At 43.2% G+C, this 25,410-nt stretch overlaps 2 protein-coding genes across 2 annotated transcripts in view; one reads left to right on the top strand and one right to left on the bottom strand.

The window, feature by feature from the left end:
* Window positions 1-1,151, bottom strand: part of MRPS27 (mitochondrial ribosomal protein S27) — a 97,450-nt gene extending 96,299 nt beyond the window's left edge. The window contains exon 1 of the mRNA XM_066241534.1: window positions 1,035-1,151. Coding sequence (XP_066097631.1) covers window positions 1,035-1,107 — 73 coding nt within the window. The 5' untranslated portion in view covers window positions 1,108-1,151. The remainder of the gene's footprint in view (window positions 1-1,034) is intronic.
* PTCD2 (pentatricopeptide repeat domain 2) lies at window positions 1,094-25,063 on the top strand. Its single transcript, XM_066241520.1, has 10 exons — window positions 1,094-1,340; window positions 2,626-2,718; window positions 6,598-6,727; window positions 7,698-7,815; window positions 10,124-10,202; window positions 10,617-10,708; window positions 12,611-12,724; window positions 14,037-14,111; window positions 20,191-20,304; window positions 24,218-25,063. Exons 1-10 carry the CDS (start codon window positions 1,094-1,096, stop codon window positions 24,440-24,442), a joined length of 1,287 nt encoding a protein of 428 aa, XP_066097617.1. The 3' UTR covers window positions 24,443-25,063.
* The last annotated feature ends 347 nt before the right edge of the window (window positions 25,064-25,410 follow it).

The following is a 25,410-nucleotide window of genomic DNA, read 5'->3' as shown; positions in this document are numbered from 1 at the left end:
AAATACCCTCTCTAATAGATAATCTAAGGTCTCGTTTAAAGTGAAACATTTACTAATAACCATAACTAAACATGCTTGTAAAAAGCTACAACAGCTCATTCTTACTGAGGTGCCGGGCTGTGCACACCCCTTTACCTAATGTGTGCATTAAATGTTTTCACCAACTACTAGACCAACCAGTTAATCCTCAGAACACTCCTGGTGGCCATCTCTGTGATTTCACGTGGATATTTAACAGCTATGCCTAAAGAAGTGTAAGCAAGAGTGTATGTGCTGCTTTTTTAGAGGGGCTAGAGAAGATGTATTGGAAAAGGAGGTAATAGGCATTGGGAACATTGTGGTTATTACGTTTTAGTCATATAATCATATACACTGTTTGTCAGGATTTAGCTTCTGGAAATGTTAAGAAAACTTTTTCCAATGTTTTTATCAGCAAATTCATTAAACAGGTCCTGGGTGGTTTGCCATTCACTCAGAAATGAAAGTAGTTTATAAGTAACTTTGGCATTCATTGTCTCTATACAGAAAATTGTAGCCAAAGGTCAGTTAAAAATTGTGTCTAAGGTCATCAGGTAAAGTTAGATTAGTATAATGAAAACTTCTTCCACTAACCGAAGACCAGGAGTTCTGGCCAAGCATGAGGTGGTGAGGAGAAGGCTGATACCCCCTCCATGGAAACCGCAGGAGAAAACTGTCACAGCCCAAGGGATGGACACATTTGGGCTTTTCAGGGTTAGCAAAAGACAACCACTCTAACACACAAACCTAGCCAATCACACGCAAAAGCACTCATGCTTGGACTTTTTCTGCACTTTAACACTTTTGGATGAGCAGGCACTTTTACTTTAAGAATGGAGATGGTTCAGAGACCCCTACCTCCCCTACTGTGCTATCAAACACGCCAAATGGTTTCTCTAGCAACTAGAGCCCAGAAGCATTTCCTCTTTTCTTGAAAGCCCATCGCTCCCTTCACTCAATGAACAGAGTTCTCAGAGATCTAATGAAGCAGCGCCACGAAGGCAGCAGCCACCAACCTGCCAGGCAGAGATGGGGCAGTGGCACAGTCCGCGCCAGCAGAATCCCGCGCCGCACCATGGGGGCCGCCATCTTGGAACGTACCAAGGAGAACGCCGATCGGCGGGGTTGCGAGCGGAGGAAGGGGCGGAGTCCCAGTAGGGCCTACGCTCCGCCCCCGCCGACTCCCGCAGTTGGTGCGGCCCTGGACAGCATGGCTGCTGCATTTCAGCCCCCGAAGCAAGCCCTGCTACAGGCCTTGCGGTCTTTGGTGTATCCTGGGGTGGGAGGCTCAGGCTCCACCTGCTATCGCTGCCCTCTCGGAGGTATCCACGGCCTCGGGCCGTGAGGGAAGGGAGGGATGGGATAGAAAGGACCTTTATACCTCAGCAGGCATCACTTTGGAGAAATAAAGCGCCGCAGGCAGTTACTGACCCAGAGCAGCGAGCGTGGCTTCACACGTGGATGCAGCGGTAGCCCCTGGGTTTCGTGGACACCCATGTACCTGGGAACCAAAGGACAGCGGGCTAGGGTCTTGACCTTGGGGCTGACGTATTCCCTCGGATTGGGCGACGTTGCTCACTGGAAACACCCCTCTCCCTTGGGCATAGTGTCCTGCAGAGTTTGGGAGTAGAGTCCCAGCTCTGCAGCTAACAGTCTGAAAGACCTTGAACAGCTTTCTTCGTAAAATTATTCCTTAATATCTTTATGAAAGTGAATTTGAAAATGCCGATGAATGAATGATTAAGTATGTAACACTATGTATCAGGCATTATTCTAATACATTTTACAGACGTTCCTTTTCTCTTCACAACACCCAATGACAGTATCATTTTTTTTCTCCATTTACGGAGGAGGAAACAGCAAGTGTATCTGATATGCCCAAGGTCGGAGGGAGCTGTTAGGGGACGAATTTGAACACAGGCAACCCAACAGTAGAGTCCCTCTGTAACCGCTTCTATGGACTGGCTTTCCATACAGCAGTTTTTATTGTTACCAATGGTATTTATTGCAGTACCCAGAGCTCTTTTAGTCTTTGCCCGATCTCCACTCCATGACAGCCCAGCATCCTGAAGAAATGATGTTTCCCAAACCCATCTTTTCTGCTAAGTTGTGGTCAGTAGTTTCTGAAATATCTTGAGGATACTGAGAATCCAAATCTGAGAGGTCATAATCCTCATTTCACAGATGAACTTGGAATTCCAGTGGTCACACTATAGTTTTTTCCACTGTATGCTTCTATTTAAATATGCCAAAACAAGATATTCCTGTTTTGCATGTAAACAATAGCCTTTGTTTGTTTTAAAATCTCCTTGTTATCCCTTAACCAGGTGATGAATGTCTATTTTGTCTTTCAGATCCCAGACTCCTGTCAACCCATCCTCATATACAATTAATCACTAGCTCCTTTTACACACATAAACATAACTTGTCTTGCTGAGGATTTGCATTCTCTGGTAGTTTGAAGATAGTTTTTCCAACTAGGATGACTCTTATATGTATTTGTACTTAACTAGAAAGATTATACTAAGTGAAGATGAGATCAGTTATTACTTGCTAAGTATAAAACAGTCAAAATGATTTTACTCTTTTTCTTTCTTTAATTTTTAGCTAAAAGATATCTACTTACAGATAATATTGTGAAATTAAAAGAATTTCAGCATAAGAAGGTGGCTATTGCCTACAGTCTTCCTGGCACCAAAGGTAATTGAATCTATTTTGTTAATCCTTTCATTGTTCTGCCTTCAGTTTTTCTCTGTCTCTGTCCCTATTCATTCCCTCCTTCCTTATATCTCAGAAAAAATGGAGATGATTTATTCTTAGTTACCTAGTCTACCCTATATGAACCTTTCATCTCATTCTCTACTACTGCAGAGTCTCAGCTTTCCTCTGGTCCCTTCACCAGAATCCCAAAGAAATACTAAAACTAATGCAACCAGTCCTCTCCTGATCCATGCCACTCAAAGGGTCAAGGGTCAGCAACAACGGGGAGGTTGAAATAATAAACCTCAGGCCCTCCATGATTTGTATGTACATTAAAGTCTGAGAAGAACTGCTCTGGATGACTAGTGTTCAGACTTTGTTGCAATCCTTAGTAAAAAATACATTTTATGTTATATTTCCAGGACACGCGTATATAAATGAAATGAAAGGAAACACAACAGTTTACGTGGGATGGTTCATTTTCATATTTTCTACCCTTTGTGGGAAAAGTCAATAGGCTAAAACAAACAAATATTTCTTTTAAAAATTAGCAAAATACAGACAATTAATTATTGAGGCTGGGTGATGGGTACATGAGTCATTATATTGTTTTCTGTACTTTAGAATATTTTTATTATTAAAAGTTAAAAATGGCCCTGGCCGGTTGGCTCAGTGGTAGAGCATCGGCCTGGCATGCGGGAGTCCCGGGTTCGATTCCCGGCCAGGGCACACAGAAGAAGCGCCCATCTGCTTCTCCATCCCTCCCCCTCTCCTTCCTCTCTGTCTCTCTCTTCCCCTCCCGCAGCAAGGCTCCATTGGAGCAAAGTTTGCCTGGGCGCTGAGGATGGCTCTGTGGCCTCTGCCTCAGGTGCTAGAATGGCTCTGATTGCGGCAGAGCGGCAGAGCGACGCCCCAGATGGGCAGAGCATCACCCCCTGGTGGGCGTGCCGGGTGGATCCCAGTCGGGTGCATGCAGGAGTCTGTCTGACTGCCTCCCCGTTTCCAACTTAAGAAAAATACAAAAAACAAAAAACAAAACAAAAAAAGTTAAAAATGGACCGCCACCACTGAGGTCCTGTTTCCTCTCAGCATCTGAGAAGTTTTGTTGCATTCATTCCCTCTCTCCTGCACTGGGTCTGGGAGTTAGTTCTTCCCAGTCCTTCAGATTCCTTTATAAACACAGCAAGACTCTCATCTCTTCCAGTAACGCTTTAACTTTCTTTACTGAGGTTTTTAGCTCGTCTTCCTCTACGTTCAAGTGTTTATGAGCACCTAATTAAGACTTCTTACTTCCTGTCGCTCACAGTGCAGTGCTGTAGAACTCAGTCCTCCCTCACTGTTCCACTCTTCACAGTGTTATTGATATCATATAATACCGCCTACAGAACAAGAAGATAAGCCTTAAGCATGGGGTGAGGGGTAGAATATATTAATCTATATTTTAGTAGACTCAATGTAGATTTTACTTCATTATTATTACTATTTTTGAGAGGGAGAGAGGTGGGGGAGAGATAGCAAGGGAGAGAGAAGAAAAGCATCAGCTTGTAGTTGCCTCACTTTATTTGTTCATTGATTGCTTCTCATACGTGCCTTGACGGGGATGGGGGGGCTCAAGTCAAGCCAGTGACCCCTTGCACCAGTTAGCGACCTTGGACTCAAGCCAGTGACCATAGAACATGATCCCACACTCAAGCTGGTGGCCCTACGCTCAAGCCGGATGAGCCCAGGCTCAAGCCAGCAACCTCAGGGTTTCAAACCTGGGCCCTCAGTGTCCCGCCCGGGTCATCACTATTCACTGCGCCACCACTGGTCAGGCACATTATTTTCTTTTTACCAGGGCTTTCAGAGCTATGTGAAATTTGTATATTAGGGATCTATGACATCTGGTTATTTCTAATTGTCATAATCTTTCTTAGGCTGTGATAGTTTGCATATGTTCTGAAAGGCAATTAATATAATGAGTGCCAATCAACTCCATTATTAGATTGATATTTATAAAATCCTGTCAACATTTTATCCTTGTAAGAACCTGCAATGGTACTGTGTCATATGTGACATCATGTGCAAACTTAAGCCCTGGCTTCCTAGCTCTTCTATAACGGACCTTATCCTTTCCGGAGTCCAGTGTGATTTCCTGTTAATCTAGTCACAGTTCTCCCCTCACTGCTCTCCCCGCCACAGTTCTTTGCTGTTATTTGTGCTTATACCTAAAATGCTCGTCTTCTCAGTTTTTCCAACCCTGCCTTGCCCCTTCCTTCCTCTCCAGTACTTCTCCCCTTCCACCAACCTGGTCTGTTTCTGCCACTCTGATTTTTCTCTTCTCTGTTATTATGTTTATAGTCAGTCATGTGTTACCTACTCCATCACTGTTCTCAGGTAACTTTCTATAGCGTCTCCTTGAATGGACTTTGCTTTTTCAGGGCAGGAACCTTACCTCTTGTGTGTGACTATGTGATAAGCACTTACATCATGATTGATTAGTCTTAAAATACAAACTACATCTGTTGACATTTTGGATTCTTTTTTTTTTTTTTTTTTTTTGACATTTTGGATTCTTAAGGATTATTAAGAAGGGTGAAGAAGTATAAGATGTAGAATCATCCCACTTGAAATCTTTTATATTAGAAGTTGTTTAGAAATATTTAATAGAACAAATCCTTTTAGATCTAAGAGGTGATGGAAGGAATGGGAGTAAGAACAATACATCTGTGACTTACTGGCAGTTACTCTGGCCAGGCTCTGTGCTAAGTGCTCCCTGTATATTGTCTCAGGATGACCACGAGGTAGGTGTCATGCTCATTACTTTACACGTGAGGAACCAGGTCTCAGACAAGGGTCTCCCTATAGTGTGCAAGTGGCAGAACCTAGATTTCTGCCTAGGTTCTTCTGCTTGATGTGGTTTTGCAAGCAAAGATTGGAGGGTCCACTACAGTATCTTAAGCCTAATGGGTCTTTTTTTCTTGTAAATCGAGAGCAGTGTCTGCCTCAGCTTCCAGATCTTGCATTTTTAATATATCTCGTGCCACACATTTAAGCAGCATTCCTGCAGAGCTCTGGGCTGAGGAGCAAACCCTGTAGACTTTTCTTGGCACTTTCTGCTACTGAGAGCAGCCCTGCCCTCTGGAAGCAGATGCTTGCTTGTTCCTGCCATGCATCTCACCCCACATTCTGGCGAGAATACAGCCCCTTCCTAATGCCAAGAGGCGACGTTTCCTTTTGGTGTTTGTCCCTATAGTTGATCAGACACAGACAAGGGACAGAGACAGAGTATGATTACCTTGAAAAGAATGACTTTTTCATTTGCCCCCTGCATTATATACTTCCTTGGATGCTTTCTGACAACTGAGTCGAGACAGTCCGAGAGGAATGAAAAGGGCAGAGCTGGGCCAAATGAAGGCGACACGGACTGTTTCTGAGTTATGTGGCTCAACTTGTGGGCAAGCCCATCTGCAGTTCCCTCTTCCTTTCAGTTACAGGTGCCCTGCCAGGTGATGGTCTGCATATTTTGGTTATATTTTCTTTCTTGTTTGTCCCCCCACATGAGTCACCTGTAGATATGGTTCATAGGCTAAACCTCTGGGATATTCTCAAACCAGTATGCATAAGGATTATCCAGGTAGTCAAAAATACATATTCTTATACTCTTTTTCCCGGTGATTGTGTATTAGAAAGTCTTGGGCTTGTGCCTCTGTGACACAGATGGTTTGTGTCATGAACCGTCTCTGACCCTGCACTCAGGAGACCGGCCCGTGGTGGGAGCTGCGTGGCCATGAGCCCCTTGGCAGTGTGTCAGGTTCTGGCTTTCCCTGCTCCCCGAGGCCAGACTCCGACAGTCCCAGTCAGCCTTAGTGATGGCCACCTCACTGTGCTTTCTTCCAGAAACCTACTTAAGAAACTTGGAAGAGAAGTTGACCCAAAACAAACTCATCTTGAAGGAGGAGTTGAAAACCTTACTTCATTTGTGTGAGTCCAGGGATGATGTGGAACTGGCTAAGAATGTCATATACAGGTGAGGCATTTCCTTAGACTTCTGCCAGCCTTTGTCTCTTCTGTACTCTGTTCCGTGTCCTGAGCAATCTCATCTGCTTCCAAGATAGAGGCCATGCCTGTCCACTGGTGCCTGCCAAATCTCTCGTCCAGACTGCCCAGAGCACCGGACATTTATGTTCATTCTTTTAGCAAACATCTGTTGGATTTCTCCCGCATGTTAGGTGCTGGGGACAGAAAAACAGATAATCCATGCCCCAAGAAATCAGCAGCCAGTTTGCTAGCTCCCTTTTTATGTTCCCTAGGCCTTCACATTCAGTTTACACAGACTTTTTCCTCTTGCTGGCCTCTGGAAGAAATCTCAAGCTACAAATAAGATGTCACTGTCTTTGAAATTTGCCTTTTCCTAAGACGAAAATTTCAAAACACCATTTAACTTATTTAACTAGGTGGTAGTAGCTCACATATGCCTTTCCCAAGCTGAATAAAACAGAGATTGGTATAAGTTGTAAAATGCACCTGTTGATTATCTGCCATCCTAGATATAGATGAAGCCAGCCTACATGTGGGTGAAGTTATCCCACCCGTTTCCTCTGCTGCTCTCTAGGTGGGGCCCAGACAGAGAGACAGTGCATTCTGATGGGCTTCCAGAGGCAAGACCACTGCTCTTCCCTGACATATGCTCCCACTCAGTCCTAGCAGGTTGTTGGTAAATTGAGAAGATGATTACAATGTACATTTTCCTCTCTTATTTCACAGGGTGAGTGGGCCTCCAACCTACCCTGTTTGTTTATTATTTATTTAAGTACCTGGTATATTTCTGTACTCCCGGGTTCCTTGGTTAGCTTCAGTTCTACAAGCTTCCGCTCCAGACTGTGAGAGTGCCTCATTCTTTATTGTGTCCTCAACACCTAGCTGAGTGCATGCCACCGTCAGTCTGTCCTTTTCCCTGTGTCCCACCATTTGGCTCATTGAATCGTTTTGATTGCCAGGTACCATGCAGAGAACAGAAATGTCACTTTGGGGGAGTATAAGTTTGGACCACTCTTCATGAGGTTGTGCTACGAGTTGGATCTTGAGGATTCTGCAGTGGAGCTCATCAGAGACCAGGTTATTGTCTCCTGACTGCCTTCCCCGCCAATGTGATTTCCTTGTGCTGGGGATACGGTGTTTTTAATAATGCTAGGAAAAGCATCTCTGGGTATACATTATTATCAGAGAAAGGTTGCTGGACTGAGTGCTGAGCTCTTCCCTGCACTGTTAAGGTTTCGTTGGAGTCAGTCTCTATGAAGAAGTGTAGGCCTCTTTATACAAAGGGATAGGACGGGTATGAAAGAAGTGTCGGTACAGATTACAAGGTATCTGCCTGCCTTGGATGTGTGTCCACCTGGGATTGACCTTGCTCTTGAGGAGCTGCTTCTGAGGGGCGTGCAAGGCAGGCTGCCATTTCAAGGCTGCCTTGCCTGCCTTCAACTCTGCTTCTCTCCTTTTCTTCTATTTATATTTCTGGTTGAAGGCTACATTGCAGAGTGCTTTTTCATTTTCAAAATGCTTTCACATATTCCAATTTTATTTTCCTAAAAACATCAATAGCAATAATTATTTTAAAATTATTTATTGAATATTTACTATATTTCATTTCATTGATTTCCCATAATAGCCCTGGTGAGCCAGATACTATGAATATTTCTGTTTTACAGATGAGGAAACTGGACTTTGAGACATAAATTTATCATTGGTCCGAAACATTGGTTAGATTTTGGGTCTGGGACTGGCCACCTGGGACATTTTAGTATTTTTAGGGAACACCATAATTGAGTTACCCTTCTTTCTGCCTCGTCCTGTTTCAGCGAGAAAGGTGGAGCATTAGCTCTGGGCTCGCCCCTCCTTTGGGGGTGCCCAGGCATTAGAAAGGTGACCATAATATTAGCAGAAAAGCAGTGGTTTCAGTGCTCTATGGACTAGTTTAACTGATTTTTTTCTAAAAGAAGAAATATACATACATATTTACATTTTAGTATATATGTATTAAAAATCTGGAAGGACAGACACTAAACTAGAATTGAAGGAAATTCTCACTTTTTTACTTTATACATTTTTGTATTTTTTGTTTCACAATAGCATTTGTTAATGTTGTAATTGAAAGAAAACAAAAGTTTTATTATAATAAATCATAGCCATGAGTATGATAAAAGAACAAATAGGAAATGAATGTAAAGTTTTTGTTTTTTCTTTAAGTTACCTGTGCGTGAAACATTCATAGATGACTGAGTTTCCTGGAGTCATAGAATACACTGAATTCACATCAAGTGGCATAAAAGCCAAGACTGCTTCCACCTAACTTGTTGCGTCCCTTACCAGAACCCTGCAGTGTGGCCAGTACCATAGCCACTGGCCACATGTCTCTCTGGAGCCCTGGGACTGTGGCCATTCCATTTACATGTGCTGTATGTCTAGACTACAGGCTGGGCAAAAGTAACCTCCAGTTGTCTGTGGGGAAAGTAATACAATAATTAATAAAAAATGATACAAGAATAAATTCTGTGTTTCACATACTCGCAACTACTTTTGCCCCACCCTGTACATGACATATTTCAAATATGTGATATAAAAAAGAGAATGTAAGGTCTTTGTTTTCTTTTTTATAATTACCCAGATACGTGATACTTCAAAGTCCAATGTCATCCAACTAAAAATGACTGACAGGATTCCTGTACTGAATTTCAGAAAAGGAAGTGAAATAGTCTTGGTTCTCTATCTCTTTCTTTTTAAAAAAAATTTATTGTTTTGACATGGTTTCAAGTACTTGCCTCTGTTCAGCGTGCCCAACGCCAAAGGCATAACACCTAAGAGAGTAGGCAGCATTTCTAATTTTTTTTTTTTTGACAGAGAGGGTCAGATAGGGACAAACAGGAAGGCAGAGAGATGAGAAGCATCAATTCTTTGTTGTGGCATCTTAGTTGTTCATTGATTGCTTTCTCATATGTGCCTTGGCAGGGGTGGGGGGATACAGCAGAGCATTTGACCCCTCGCTCAAACCAGCGACCTTGGGCTTCAAGCCAGTGACGTTGGGCTCAAGCCAGCGACTATGGGGTCATGTGTATGACCCAAGCTCAAGCTAGCACCTTGTGCTCAAGCTGGATGAACCCATGCTCAAGCTGGCAACCCCGGGGTTTTAAACCTGGGTCCTCCACATCCCAGTCCAACACTCTATCCACTGCACCACCCCCTGGTCAGGCAGCATTTTAATTTTTTTTGAAAAAGAAATCCTTGGTATATTAGAGACTTATAGAATTCAGGAGGCCAGATGAATGAGATATGCTCAAAAATAGGTTCTGGACAGATAAGATGCAGTTTAAGGATAATAATCTCTTAATAGTTTTAACTTTTAACCAAAGTGTATTGTTTTTTTTATTAGCATTTACGAGGTTTCTTCTCAGACTGCACATCATTCAATATTTTGATGGATATGTTATTTATCAAAAGCAAATATAAAAGTAAGTATTGTAGTTTATTTTTGCTGAAAAATGCCACCCTCTTTGCTGGTCTGGCAGTTAGGGAAAACAGTGGACCATGTGAAAAATGACCTGTGCCTTCCTGATGAGTGCCGGAACTGGGGAGAACTCATTCTTTGAATGTGAAAACATTTCATCTTATGTCATGCCTGAAACAAAACACTCCAGATTTTACATGTGATAAAATTATAACTGGTGTTTGAATATTCTTCCTGTATGACCTGATCATTAAGTTTGAAATTTAGTTCATTGCCAAATGACTTGGATAATTAGCTTTTATGGTGCAAAATACATTTTTTAGTAGATGGTGCTGATTAGGACTCTGGATCAACAGTAGAGGACTTTGAATTTACTTGACTTCATGTAACACTGCTGGCCTACTCTGACTTTTGGCAGGTGCGCTGGAAGTATTGATCGAGATGAAAAACCAAGATGTGAAATTCAGCAAAGACACCTATGTGCTTGCTTTTGCAATTTGCTACAAACTGGTAAACTGCCTCCTCTTAATCTGTAGAGCATCCTGGGTAATGTTTAAAAGAGGATTTGTTGTTTTTTTTGTTCTCTACAATAAAATTTAGTTTCTCAGAAGTCTGTTTTCCATCTGTTGCAGATATTTCCATTTTAAATGTGTTCAGTTTTAGAAAACTCAAGTTAGCCATGTCAGACAGTTTTATTATGGGAAAAGCAATTTTATCATCTTTCACCCCTCTGGCAATTGTATAGATTATGAGAACACAGGACAGTGTGCTGGGTTCAAGCTCTGCTTTTAAGAGGTCTTGCTAAGATGTGGCCTGGCTACCAGGCTCATGCTGGGCTCTAGTAGGCCAGGCTTCTCTGTGGCCTTCTTGCATGGAAACCTTATATCCTTCATTGGCAAACTCAGAGGTTACTTTGTCCTCATCTGTGAATTTTCCTGTAATCACCAAAATTGGAATCTCCTCCAACATCCCTTGATTGTACTCTATTTGTATCACCTATGTGGTCCTGTAACACTGCCTAATGTTATACCAAGAAGATGCACATTTCATCCTTCTCAGGAGAATGTCAGCTCCTTGAGGCCTCTCCATAAGCCAGCGCCCAACTCAGAGCCTGGTGTACACTCTGTCTTTGATAAATGTCTGTGACACAAAAATGATCTCTTTGAGGACAGCAAGACTTAAGTCCCTACGTCATTACTGTATCAGTTTTGTTTCTTGAACAGAGAAAGTATTTCTTCATTATTTAATTATTTAGGTATTCCTCCAATCACACCATTTTATGATTCTGTGAAATACAAGGCCAGCAAAACACACAACACCTGAGCATCAACAGCTCGGCACTGTGATATGCAGCTTCTTGACCTACTTAGAAGGCCTCTCTAAGTGTACAGTGAAGAGAGAATCGAATTCTGCCACTGACAGAGGAGAGAGGACTTTTCTCCCTGTATTGTGTCCAAGAATAGCTTGTTTCCCTCAGTGGAATCTAGAGTTGAAAATTTGAATTGATTAGCCATTCCAGGTTCCAGGCCAGTTCTGGGAACTGGCCTCTTTCATCAGATTCAGGTTTGACTCCAGGATTTGAGTTGTGAGTCATGTCACAGCAGATAACACAGGAGGCAAAGCTGACGCTGCTGTCATGACCCTCATCTACCTGCAGCATGAACCAGGGAGAGGGTTTGGTCTTACCATTGCTCTCTGCTGGAAAGTGTATCACATTCTTGGAGGGATTTTTTTTTAAGTTTTCTGGGATTCTTTCATGATTAATATTCAAATTTTCAGATATTTTCATATTTTCAGATATTTGACTTATGTGGATATTTTCAGATTGGAAATCCTCTCAGGAGAAGCTTCTCCGTGTTGCTGAGTTTTACTCTATTATTTAATACTGTAGCAGCTGAATCTTCAACATTAGGGGATGCATGTCCAGAAACCAGCCCACCCAAATATAAAGGGACCTGTATGTTTGCTGGTGAAACTGCCCCAAGTCAGAAAATTGACAAAGAATTTTAAAAGTAAAGCTAATTCAGATTTGAGCTGCTAATATATAGATAACCTGGTCTATTGGCAGATAGTCTCTATATCAGCGGTTCTCAACCTGTGGGTCACGGCCCCGGCGGGGGTCAAACGACCAAAAACACAGGGGTCGCCTAAAGCCATCGGAAATATGTATTTCTGATGGCTTTAGGCGACCCCTGTGTTTTGGTCATTCGACCCCCGCCAGGGTCGCGACCCACAGGTTGAGAACCTCTGCTCTATATGGTCATTTGATGGGCTTGAAACAGACTGGGGAATTTTTGCAAAAGGAAATCTGAACTACTGAGCAGTATTAATGATTTTAAATAAAATGATTTTAAGTTAAATAACTTAAAGCTTCATGACATTTGTTTATTAAGCAGTCCTATCTCCTTCTAGAATAGCCCTGAGTCTTTTAAAATCTGCACTGCGGTAAGGGAGGAAGCCCTGATCAAAGGAGAGGTCCTGCCCCGGAGAGCGTCCTGTTTCGCCGTGGCACTGGCCCTGAACCAGGTAAGGCTTGGGGTGCACGTAGGTGAATCGGGAACATGCAGGACGTTACCACTTTTCTCTTTTGCTTTTCTTTATTTTTCCCTCTGACTGTATCAAATAAAATGTCTCCTTTGGTGCCAGAGCAGCCTGCATTTACACCTGTGCCTCCAAAATCTATGTGCACTTACAGTTCAGGACGTACATGCACTGCTGTCGAGAAGGGGCTGGCCGAGATCCTGTGGGGAATCAGTGAGGGAAGTACCCCCTGAGGAATTTCTCCAGTAATTAAAATGAAGATTTCAAGTGATATGTTTACTATGTAACATTCTCAGAGAACGGTTTAATTTGGTGCTCTCCAAAGCTGAAGTCACCTCAAATGACTGAGGACTCCTCTAATGAGCCCATTGTAGAATTGGGGTTTATCCTGTAGTTAGACCCAAATACTCTTCTTTGGAAGAGACTTTAGTGATCTCTTAGCCTCCCCCTCTTACTGGACAAATGGAAGCAGCTGAGGCTCAGAGAGAAGAGAAGACCTCCCTGTCTTCACACCTCAGTGAAGGAGAGTTAAAGTCAGGACCTGGGAATACCCCTTCTTGAAGAGCCCCTTCCAAGATGTCCTATTGCAAAACCTAAGAAAATGTAAAATGCTTTACTTACAAATATGCATAGGCTTTATTCTCCCTGGCTATTGGGAATAGGCATGGAATTGGCTTCAGGGAAAAGTCTCCCTGCTGCTGTCATCCTGACACACTGCTTCCAGCCAATACGGCTTATCTACGTAAATCCTTGATTAACTTCCCCTTTACCACCAGAAGGATCCAGAGAACTCATTACTAGGCCTGAGCTCTGTTGCCATCACTGTGAATGGGAAGTAGGCTTTGCACTCCAGGCTGTGCCTCACCTTTGAGGACTACGCTGTGGGCTTTCTGAGCGAGGCAGTAGTGCTCTCCTCTCCCGCTTCTCTAGGTCTCTCCTGTGCCGCCCCTCCAGTGTGTCCACCGTTTCTGTGGTCTGAGCTTCCTGCTGTGTCCTAATTATGTCCGAGATGGGGAGTTTTGAAGCTCATTCCAGTGGGAGGAGAAGAAATGTCCATTTTATGCCTCCCTCTTAACAACTGGAACTCAGGCAGGGTGTTAAAACATTTAGTAACATGAAACTGTAGAACTCATTTTATAGAATGTTCACTCTTGATTACCGAAAATCTTTTTTCTTTGTGGACTTTAAAACTCTGGTGCACCATGAACAGAAATATCCTGCCATCGTTAAATGATCTTTATGATAGCAGAGTAATGTTCATATGACTTAGGGTATGACTTGTTTTTCTTCTTTCTAGAACCAACTGGAAAAAGCTGTATCCATTTTTTCTCAAATCATGAAGGCAGAAAGCATAATCTGTGTTAACTTAAATGTAAGTAACTTCTTTATGGTTTCAAGAAAGGCTTGAAATGTGCTAAAATGATGTCTAGAGATTTTTGTCTGTGTACGTGACTTTTGATCTCCAAAGGGCTTCATTTGATTGATGTATTGATTCATGTATTGAGCTCTGTGGGAAAGTTCCCGTATAGCCTCTGTGAGACCAGTCAACACAGCTGTGCTTCCTGGAGTGTGTGCGTAGGTAGGTGGGAAGTGTGGATACGCTCAGATACAAGACCAGGAGACATGCTCCAGGTGCAACACATGACTGTAGAAGGCACAGACTAGAGAAAAGGAGGGTAGACCCTTCAGTCTGTTTACTGAGACTGGAGGAGAACTTGTGTGCTGATTGCATCCCAGGCAGGCCCCCAAACTCATGGAGTCACCGTATCCACAGCACATACAGCAGTGCTGGAGGGGCCGAGTGCACGCTCAGTAAACATTAGCTGTTTTCGTTCTAATGCTGCCAGCCTGCCATGGCTTATCTGCCCCAGTGAGCAGAGTGTCACCTGCCCCTGCCTGTCCCAGGACTGGCGCCAGGGCAGGAACTGCGGTCAGAGTGGGTGGGTCAGCCTGAAAAGCTCATAGGCCCAGGCAAGCCTGGGAGGCCAAGGTGGCCAAGGTCCCGAGTCCAGAGGTTCAGATCATTTGAGCCAGCAATACTGGTGAGCCAAACAGATGGCTCAGCCTCATCTTCCAGCAGATGCCACACATCTTTTATCTTCTCTGCTACCTACCGGAGGTAGACAGCCTGAGGATCTCAAGTATGTACCTGCTTCTGAGAGACAGAACGGCCGGCTGATGCACTCATTTCATGATTGGCCAGTAGAATTGCTAGGGTTCCAAGTGGTTCACAGCATCACAGGAAAGAAATGTAGGAGAGTGTGTTGAGGGGTTTTTTGTGGACCTATTAGTGGCTTTTCCTTAGAGTTGAAGTGGAGATTGATAAGGATTGGTGGTAAGACATTGAGGGGAGGGAGATTGGCAGGGTTTTAATATACTCTAAGGTACCCTGCCAGATACTCTATATTTGTTAGTTTGCTTTATACAACACTGTCAGAACAGTATGTCTCCATATTATAGATGTGAAAGTGGAGATTCAAAGGGTAAGTAAATTACCCAAGCTCTCACAATTAAAAGCAGAGATGGGTTTTAACACAAACACATCTGTTTGACTGCAAAGCCCAGGGTTTCCTTACCGCTCCAGACCTACAGAGACGGGCTGTGTCTCTTCTCTGGGCCTAGGACCAGCCGCTGCTCCTGAACAGTGCGAAGAGCAGAGGACTGGGGTGTCAGAACTTAGATCTGCCATGGTGCGCATATTCCCTGCCTCTGAATTTAGATTCCACCCCTATTCCAGTCCTTGGTTAGCTCTCACAGTTGTTATGAGAATGTAGTAATGATTTTTTTTCCAAATGAGAAAGTGCGTTGGTGGGACTAAAACATGAGCCTGCTGAGAGCGAGCTGGCCCCTCACAGCAGGAGGAGAAGCCCCGCGTGGCGGGAAGTGTGCCCACGAGCTGGGCAGCCGGACCAGCACCTCGTCTCTGAGCTGGAAGGAAAGGCAGCTGGTGAATTGGTGGAAGGGGCATGATTCAGGCAAGGAAGACAGGAGGAACCTTGAACTGGTCTTGAATATGAATCATCCTCTCCATCAGCTTGATCACAGAATTATTGGCTGTCAGGAATTTTAAAGAAAGTTTTATTGCTTAAAAATTCTCACTTAGGAACTTCTTCTAAAATGTCCAGTCTAAATTTCTCATTTTTCAATATCAGCCTGTTTCATCTTCAGGAATGATGAAAAAGAAGTGGTTGCCATTTTCAGGTTTAATAATCTTTCAGATTCTGGGTCTCTGCTATTAGAACAGGGTTTTAAAAATATAATTTAATGGGCCCTAGCTTTCCCAAGCCTGAGTCATTCTCTTGGAACCCTTCAGGGCAATATGTTAATTTTTAAGAAATGGAAACCTGACAAATAGGCTGAGTAGAGAGTCTGTTTAGTCAGTCTTAACAGGAATAAATGAAGGTTTTTTCCTGATCTACTTTAATAATTAATACCTTATACTAAAATCTTTTTTCTGCTGCCAACTGGAATTTGCACTTACCCAATTATTCCTCCTTAATTTTCTTTTCATTGAAATTGCTCCTGCTGCCAATATGACCCAGAGGTTCTGGTTTCTCATTTTCCCAGCTAATATGTGTTCTACATTACATGGCTTTAGCAGGAGCTGAAAAACATATGCATGTTGATTCTGCCCTTTTAGTCTAAATTTAAACCCATCAATTGCAAAAGAACTATTGCCCATCTTTAGCAATGCTGTTCAATATAAGAGAATTAATATTCACTTCCAAATAAATATGTCTGAAAGTATCAGAGACCAACAAAAGGTAACTTTCCACTGGTCCTATTTTATTTCTAATCATTTTTCTAGAAACTGGCACATCTCCAAATGGGGACTCATTTTTGAATTGAATTACCTTGCAAGGAAATTGACAGATGATTAGGTTTGCTGCCTTCATCCTTTATTTATTGACATAGGTGAATGTTTTAATGTCCTTTGCTACTAACTAAGGTCACCCTAAAGCTCTAGCTCATGCTGGGAAGTCTCTTAGGCTGCACAGGTGGGGAAGGGGACGGCACTCATTTCTCGTAAATCCCTTTGTGGCAGCATCTCACCTGTATGGATAAGTTAAGAATTGCTTTTTGGTGGAAGCAACGTAGACTCCAAAAACACAAGCGTCTGTACAAATCTCAGCTTTCTTTTTCTTTTTCTCTCGTACAGAAAACCAGAGGTAGCCAGTCTAGTTCTGGTGTGTCATTCCATGACATCATCAGGCACCCAGCTTCTTTCTGATTTCCATGCCACCATCCTAAGCACGTGACTTCCGTCCGTGGTATTGCTGTTCCAGCAAGGAGGAGGAAGAATAGAGTGGGCATAGAAGTTAGCACCTTTTAAGGGTGCTTTCCCTATCGTCACAACCAGTACTGTTATTTACATGTTATTAGACAAAACATACTCCCATGAGCTCACCTAGTTGCAAAGAAACCTGAGAAATAGAGTGCTTGAGTTCCATGCCTGATGGAATCAGTTACAATTAGGGAGTTCTGTTATCAAAAAAAGAAGGGGAGAATGGTTTAGAAAACTAGCAGTCTCTACCACACAATGATATTCTACTTCAAATATAGCCAACTTTAAAAGAAAATACAAGAAAAAAGAAATGCAAATTTCTGGCATGGTTAGGGCTTTTTTGGTCAAAGGTATCCAATGATTTGTCAGCATTCCCTGAGGCCTCAGGAAATCAGAGGGATAGGAAGTATGTGTTCTTTTAATAGTTATTCTTACCAAAATTCCCGCTGTCCTTGCTAATTCAATTTTCCTAGCTTTTTGTTTGAAATCTGTAAGATTAAAGCAATGTGCTATACCCTGATTTAGCTTCTCTTAATTGCAGCCTGAGACTTCTGTTTGAGACGAGCTCCTAGCTTTCAATTTTCCTTTTGCCTTTCATCAGTAACTGCTTCATCTATATTACCCTTCATCAGTATATTCATAAGGTATCGAAGATTACTCTTGAAACCCCTACTGAATCAGAGATAGTTGCTGGAGGCCAGGAGAGAAGTTGGGAAAACTTATGAAGAGAAGCTGACATCTTCCAGGAGCACATCATTGAGTTTCAAGCATGGAGCTCCAGGAGGTCCATCCTTGGAAACTGCTGTGCTCCCTTCTCATTCGTTGTTATGGAGGGTCTCCTAGGTGCCCGAATCTGCAGATGCTGCATTTAACAAAAGGGGACTTGTCTGACCTCAATAGGGTAGTCTGCTGCCAAAAAAAAAAAAAAATCAGTTTTTATTAACAAGGGTGTTAAGAACTAAGAGTAGAGATTTTGCCCGACTTCCAACTAATGAGTTAGCCTGCTATTTCATGGATGCTGGTAGATACTTAAGACATCAGGAAGTAAAGAACAATTTATTACTCACAGCAGTAGCAGTAGCCAGAATATTAGCATTTTTGCATCAGTTCCCAAACCTCAGTTCCCATAAGGTGACATGAAGAGGTCTGTACACCTCTTGCACACACGGGGTCTTACATTTTAAGAGAGGAACCTTGAGTTTGGGGAACCCAAATCTCTTATAATGGGTGGTTAGCATGCCTGCCCTTTGCTCTGGATGAGACACTCTCTCTTTCCCCAGGCTGTTGGTTATACAAATACCCTTGAGCAGATAGTTTAGAATAAAGGCTATCAGTGCTTCTGCTCAAATGTAGAAACCCATGGAGGGTTGTCTCCCAACAAATACTGTGCTCATGAATTCGCCTGTGCTTTAGAACACTGGACTTAGATTGAGCCTTGGGATTTAGTCTGCTTGGGATCACTTCATTCTGTTCTGCAGGACCAACAGTGGTCCCTCATCCTAATCAACTGCTCAACAAACATTAAATGTTATGAAAAGGACTATTGAGAGAACTTAGCTGGTTTCATATATAAAAAGAATATCTTCCCCAAAATGACCTTTCCTAAGGATCAAGAGCCTTAAAAATATTTATATCCTTAAACTTTATAATTTCACTTCTGGGTATTAAGTTTAAGAAATTAAGTGTAGGGAGGGGGGATGCATTCAGAGCAACACTAGAATCTATGTAAACACAATAAATTAAAATCAATTAAAAAATAGAAAAAAATTAAGTTAGTTTTTAAATGTATAAGATATATACATTTATTAATATTATATAGCATGGTATGAATTTATTTGATGCATTATTTTATTTATATGATGGATTGCTATGCATTTATCATTAAAAAGGTTTTTTTTTCCAAAATTTCTATTTTTTTTTGTATTTTTCTGAAGTGAGAAGCAAGGAGGCAAAGAGACCAACTCCTGCATGCACCCGACTGGGATCCACCCGGCATGCCCACCAGGGGGCGATGCTCTGCCCATCTGGGGCATTGCTCTGTTGCAACGGGAACCTTTGTAATGCCTGAGGTGGAGACCATGGAGCCATCCTCAGCGCCTGGGCCAACCTTGCTCCAATGGAGCCTTGGCTGCAGGAGGGGAAGAGAGAGATACAGAGAAAGGAGAAGGGGAAGGGTAGAGAAGCAGATGGGCGCTTCTCCTGTGTGCCCTGGCCAGGAATCTAACCTGGGACTTGCACACACTGGGCTGACACTCTACTGCTGAGCCAACCGGATAGGGCCTCTAAAATTTCTTTTTAATACTATAAGAAAACAAAAAGCAGAATCAAGTTTGGGGGGAAATTAATATATTTGGAAAGTAATACATGAAATTATAAACAATGGTTAACAGTTAGTAAATTCTGAATTATTTTCATTTTATTTAAACCTTTCTGTATTTTTTCAAGTTGTACTAATGAACAGTTGTAATGGGGGGAATGTGTTCTTATTTCCTGTTGTTTCTGTCTGATGGGAAGTAGATAGTAATATCATTTTGAAAGCCAACTATAGTACCCAGTTTTGAAAGTTTCTTAATAGCTACTATAAGTAGAAGTGTCTCATGAAGACTTGAATTGGCTTCCACTATTAACTGCAGCAACCCATGTGCTTGGAGTTTTGTAACCAAAAAAATTAATGCTAAAAGATAAAGGTATCATTTACCCTAGAACCAGTCTTATGAAAGTGTGTGATTGACATAACCTCTGAACCTAGAGGCAATAGGGAGGAGGAAACCGATAGTAATGTTTATTGAGTATTTAATGTTTATAATAACTCCAAATGTGAGATGCAAAAGTATTTTCCTCATTTTGCAAATAAAGAAATTGAAAGAGATTAAGTACCGGCCAGAGTTGCACAGTAGTGACCACCAGGGCTGGAAACCCAGCCCGAAACTCTGTTTTCTCCATTTCTAGCTATGAGCAAGTTTCGTGGGTGTGGTGTTTTGATTTGCCATTGGCTAGCGGGAGTGCATCTGAAGCCTTTTTTTTTGAACTTGTGCAAGAAATGTGAATTAGGAAAAAGCATGGAAATGGGATAGGTGCCTGTAAATATAGGCTTATCTAACGGTATGTTTCTCAGTGTTGAATGCTGGCTTAGTCTTGGTTTCGCTTGTGTCTTCTTTTTATTCAGCTTATGATCCATATCCAGTCAAACACGTTGAAAACCCTGATAGAGATACTAAAGGATGCCACAGAGGAAAATTTATCACAGTTTGTGAAAAAACCTAAGTTCTCAGAGGAAGTGGTGAGTATGGGGTTGTGGCAGAAATCATTTAAAGGTGAAGGCACTCCTTAGAGAGGCTGCCTCCTTAGGGAGAGATGGTCACGTGTGGCAACCTCTCTGTCGTTCCTGTTGTAAGATATCTCTGTGTGAGTGCCAAGATTTCTTTCCTTTCAACAGAATATATCCTCCAAAATACTAGGGAAACTTTCCTTCTTTACATTATTCTTTTCCCCACAATGTTTTTGTGAGTCCTGGCTCTCTTTTTCTATTTCCTTTCTCCTCGAGCCTCTGGTACCTTCTCCCCACCCCTCACTCTTAGTTGATGACCTTGCTTCCTGTTTCAGGGAGGAAGCAGGCAATCAAAGCGCAATGCTTGCTGCCCGACAGCCTTCTCGCTGCTCTCCCTGGCCTGAGCCGCCCTCCCGAAGCCATGGGGACTGCCCCAGTTTAGTCCTGGAACTCATCCCCTCTGCCCCACCTCAGGGCATCAGTCCAGATGTTCTCTCACTCTCTTTGAGCATCATTAATGTCCCTTTCCTTGTGGATCATTCCTATCAGCAAACCATAGGCAATAGTATCTCTCATCTTAAAAAAAGAAAGAAAGAAAGAAATCTTCTCCTACTTAAACAAATGAAGACATACTATGTGTTTATATAGGAAGACAACCTCCAGATGTTAAGCCATATTAAAGCATCTATCATTAGAACTGTTTTAGCTCCTGAGTAAATCAGCTAATAGAACTGTATAAATGCTTTGCAAGATTTTAAAACAAAATTAAAGGAGAAAGAAAAATTGAGAGCAAAATGAAACAGATGAACCCATATGTTACATTAATGGTTTAAGCACACAAAGGGATTATTTCAAGTCATCTGAAATTTAGTAATTTGTATGTTGCTAGTAGTATAAAGCCTGAGGGAAACAAAGAACTGTAAAGAAAGTGTAAATTATTGGCAATGATCACTCATTAGCAACGGCACCAGTATTGTCATTTTGACACTGAAGGGACCTGTTGGTTGCTCCTCCCTGCTTTTCTCCCTCCTTCCCTTGCCATTGTAGGACTGGTCCTGCCTGGTGTCTGGGTCAGCAGGACTGGCAGTGGAGGGCAGGGGGCTCTCTCCCCTCTGCCACACTGTTGCCCCTCAGTCCAGTTCCGCCTCCTCACCTCCACCTCAAGGCTTCTTCCTGCTGTTAAAGGGAACAAAACACTAACTGGATATGTGTACATTTAAAGCTGCTTTCTTTCTGAGGTCTTAGCTCTGCATAGGCTGGGGCCTGCCCAGATTCCTTTGGAATATGTTAGAAAAGTTGGGGTACTGGAAATGCAAACAGGTTTCAAGTACACAGTGGTGTGCACGTGTGTGCACTACTGACACACTGCCCAGTCGTCCCTGAGATCTGCCCACAGGCTGCTGTCCAGCTGCACACCGAAGCATCCAAATAGCCTGCACATGGGAAAACACTGACTGTTTGTATCTGAAATTGTTTTCTCCCAAAGTCTGTAAGACTGATCTACTTAGAAAGCTCAGTGGACTCCCTTGGTTTCTGTGAGACATTCAGAGAACTGCTTGTTGTGAAATGAATTGATCAGTATAAACCAGGTAGCTTTTGAGATAGTTCTAAATGTTTGTGAGGTTACATGTGCAATCTTATATTGTCAATCTATGCATTTTAGAAACGTTCTTCTGTGGTGTTTATACCAATGTCTTACAGTATGTGTGGAGATAAGGTGGTGTGCCGCTAGAGGAATGCTGAAGAGAATTGTTGATTTTCTGCAATGCTAGGACTGAAACCACTCATACAGCTGTTTACTCACTGGTTTTTTAAAAAAACTAAATTAACAAACAATGTAGTATAATCTGTTTTCTGCTTAAATTGTAGAATACTCCTGATGACACCATTTAATATTTTTGTAGTGATGTGACGGAACTGATGTCATATATGCAATTAGAGCAAAGTTGCCTCCAGCTTAGCGTATTTTCTTCTTCTTTGGAAGCCATATGCTGCGCATTCAGTTATTTCATCTTGAACATGAGGACTAAGCAAGCTATTCCTTTTAAGAACATTAAGAAGTGTATAAACTTTTAATCTGTGACGGTTGAGTGGGGAGCCCTTGTTTGAAAGGAAGGTGCGCAGGTAACAAAGGGAATTATATTAGAAGATGACCCAAGGAAATGTTAGAGACCTTCATTACAATTAAATTTCAACAAGAAATGTTGGGCTATATTGTTAATAAGGATCGAACTAAGTAAAATGTTGATTTTGTTCAGTGAGTAGCTCCACATTCTTCTTAGACCAACCCATGTTTGTAGAATTAAATGGCATTCAGATATTTGTGACGGTGTAGATACACCTGTTCTCCATGCTTCACTCAGGTAGCCAGCACCCCTACCACCTCCACCTGCACGATTCAAAGGCATCTCAGTCACGTCCACAGCAGGACCCCTGATTGTCCCCTGCAGACCTACTCCTCCCATCTTCCCCAGCTCAGCTGTGATATCACCCGTCGCCGAGGTATAAAGCCCAAGTTGGGAAGATGTCTTTGATTCCTCCCTCCTTCACCCTTTCAACAAAAACATCCTTCAAAGTGTAAATCTAACATATATCTTACACACATCTACTTCTCCATCTTTTCTGCATTTCTCAGTCGTCACCACCATCCTCTCTTCGGGGCTGTGGCAGGGCCTCCCGATCAATCGGTCTCCACGTTCTCGCACCCGCCAGTTCTCCACGCAGCTTTATTAACCAAAATCAGATCATGTCCTGTGGGACCCTCTGATGGCTTTTAGAATAAATTCCAAAAACCTGACCATGTGTAACACCTGGCGAACATTGAAGGGAGGATTCGTGACGTGTGGGGAGCAAAACCAAGCCAGAGGGAGGAGGATGCAGAGGAGAAGTGAGTGGCCCGCGGAGCTGCACACACTCGGAGGGCAGAGTCCCTCCTGCTGACTTTCCACTGTCACCCAAGTTACCCTCCGCAGCGAGGGCGCGAAATAACAGGGACAGAGCCTCACCGATCTTGTGAGAAGCCGCACACACAGCCTGTTTCTCAGACTGAGGATGTGTTCATTCTCACCTCAAACACACCCTGAAAACCTCCAGAATGGAAAGCATTCCTAACCTAACACAGAACATTAAAAATAAAAAGATTTCTAATCCCCGAAACAAACAGAAGAAACTTACTGTGCCTCATAAAGCCCTGTGTAATCTGTCCCTGCCTCCTGCGGTCATTAAACTGAATGACCTTGTCCCATTGCTGCCTGACCTCCTTTCCCTGGTGTGTTTCACTGTGTGGGGTGTGCTATTTAAATGCCCCCTTTAGGCCCTGGCCGGTTGGCTCAGTGGTAGAGCGTCGGCCTGGCGTGCAGGAGTCCCCGGTTCGATTCCTGGCCAGGGCACACAGGAGAAGCGCCCATCTGCTTCTCCACCCCTCCCCCTTTCCTTTCTCTCTGTCTCTCTCTTCCCCTCCTGCAGCCAAGGCTCCACTGGAGCAAAGTTTGCCTGGGCACTGAGGATGGCTCTGTGGCCTCTGCCTCAGGTGCTAGAATGGCTCTGATTGTGGCAGAGCGACGCCCCAAGATGGGCAGAGCATCGCCCCCTGGTGGGCATGCCGGGTGGATCCCGGTCGGGCGCATGTGGGAGTCTGTCTGACTGCCTCCCTGTTTCCAGCTTCAGAAAAATACAAAAAAAAAAAAAAATTTAAATGCCCCCTTTATAAGATATTAGGTGTGATTTTCAAGTACTATTTCCAAATTTTGTATGTAGCTTGGCGGGTCCCTTATAGCTAGTCACACCTCTGTGTGCACCTGGTTTCTCCACATTCAGATGTGCACTCTCCAGTTCTGCAAATCTATGTCGCTGCTTCTTGGTGGATAGAAAGAACAAGGGGAAAATCTGGCGTAGATACAATGATTTGCTTTTCTTGTTTTTCCAGCTGGCCAAAGTGAGGAGAAAAGTGGTGGATGTGCCCGCCCTTCTGGACAGCTTTGACGAGCTCTACGGGAAACTGCACATAAATGGCCAGGTCACCACTTACACTCTGGATGCTCTGCTCTGCCACACCCCCAAGGACCTGAAATCCCACATGGTCCCATTAAACAAGAGGACAGTCAGCCGTCGGACCTTCCAGCCACTCAGCCAGTCCCTGTGGGCTGAGTAAACCCAGGTGTAAACCCCCTGTGGGGCGGGTCTGAGTCGGAGGGAGTCTGCTTCTGGGAGTTGGTGGCACCCTAAGGAATGAGGCAGCAAACTCCAGTGGACACGGGGCTAACACTCGGCCGCCTCCTTCGTCGCCATATTCATGAATGCTGGCGTGCGGCCCCGAGAAGCCAATGCATTGTGCCGCTCTGAAGGTCTAGACACAAGCGAGCAGAAAGCTCAGCTCCCTCAGAAAGGAGGTAAACTGCTGAGGCTCCCTGAAGGAACGTGGTCACGGTCTCCAGTCCAGCTTCCAGGGCCAGTGTACCCAGGAAGCCCTGGTGGGAGCCTTTCACTAGAAGTAGGTGGTCAGCTCCAACTAACGTTGGGGGGGGGCAGTCATTGCTGAGTTCCCACGGTCTGAACCTCTGCTGCCGTGCGGGGAAGGAGCCAGATTTTTTCACTGCTTCTGCCATCATTTGTCGGTGACCCACAAGCAAGATACTTGAGATCTTATTTTTCCATCTGTAAAAATAATAGTGCCTGTGTGGATATGTGTATTGATCTGAAATTTTCATTCAAGGTTCAGTAGGGTCAGTATTTCTCAAAAAATAAGAAAATAAAGGTTCCCAGAACTTCTTGAGATTATGTTTTGTTTTCTCAGCAGCACAGACAAAACCAGAATTTAGCTCTCAGAACTGGTAAGTCAGTCAAAATGTAAGTAATTGCTGCTTTGGTCATGGGCAAGCCATGCACTTTTCAAGATAAGTGCCAATGAAACCACACAGTGCTCTCTGCATTGCTTGGTCCCCCTATGGGACAGACATATTTGTTCCTATGGTTCATCTTATTTGTCAGTGGTTCTCTCTTTTCTGTCTTTGGATGGTTTATTTTTTGGTACAAATAAATGTGTCTCAACTGCAGGCCAGAGCATCCTCGTGCTGATCGGTCACTTGGTTTGGAACACAGGTAGGCGGTTCCCTCTGTTTC

The sequence above is a fragment of the Saccopteryx bilineata genome, chromosome 1, assembly GCF_036850765.1.
Source record: "Saccopteryx bilineata isolate mSacBil1 chromosome 1, mSacBil1_pri_phased_curated, whole genome shotgun sequence".
Lineage (NCBI taxonomy): Eukaryota > Metazoa > Chordata > Mammalia > Chiroptera > Emballonuridae > Saccopteryx > Saccopteryx bilineata.
This window is presented reverse-complemented; position numbering and strand designations above follow the sequence as displayed.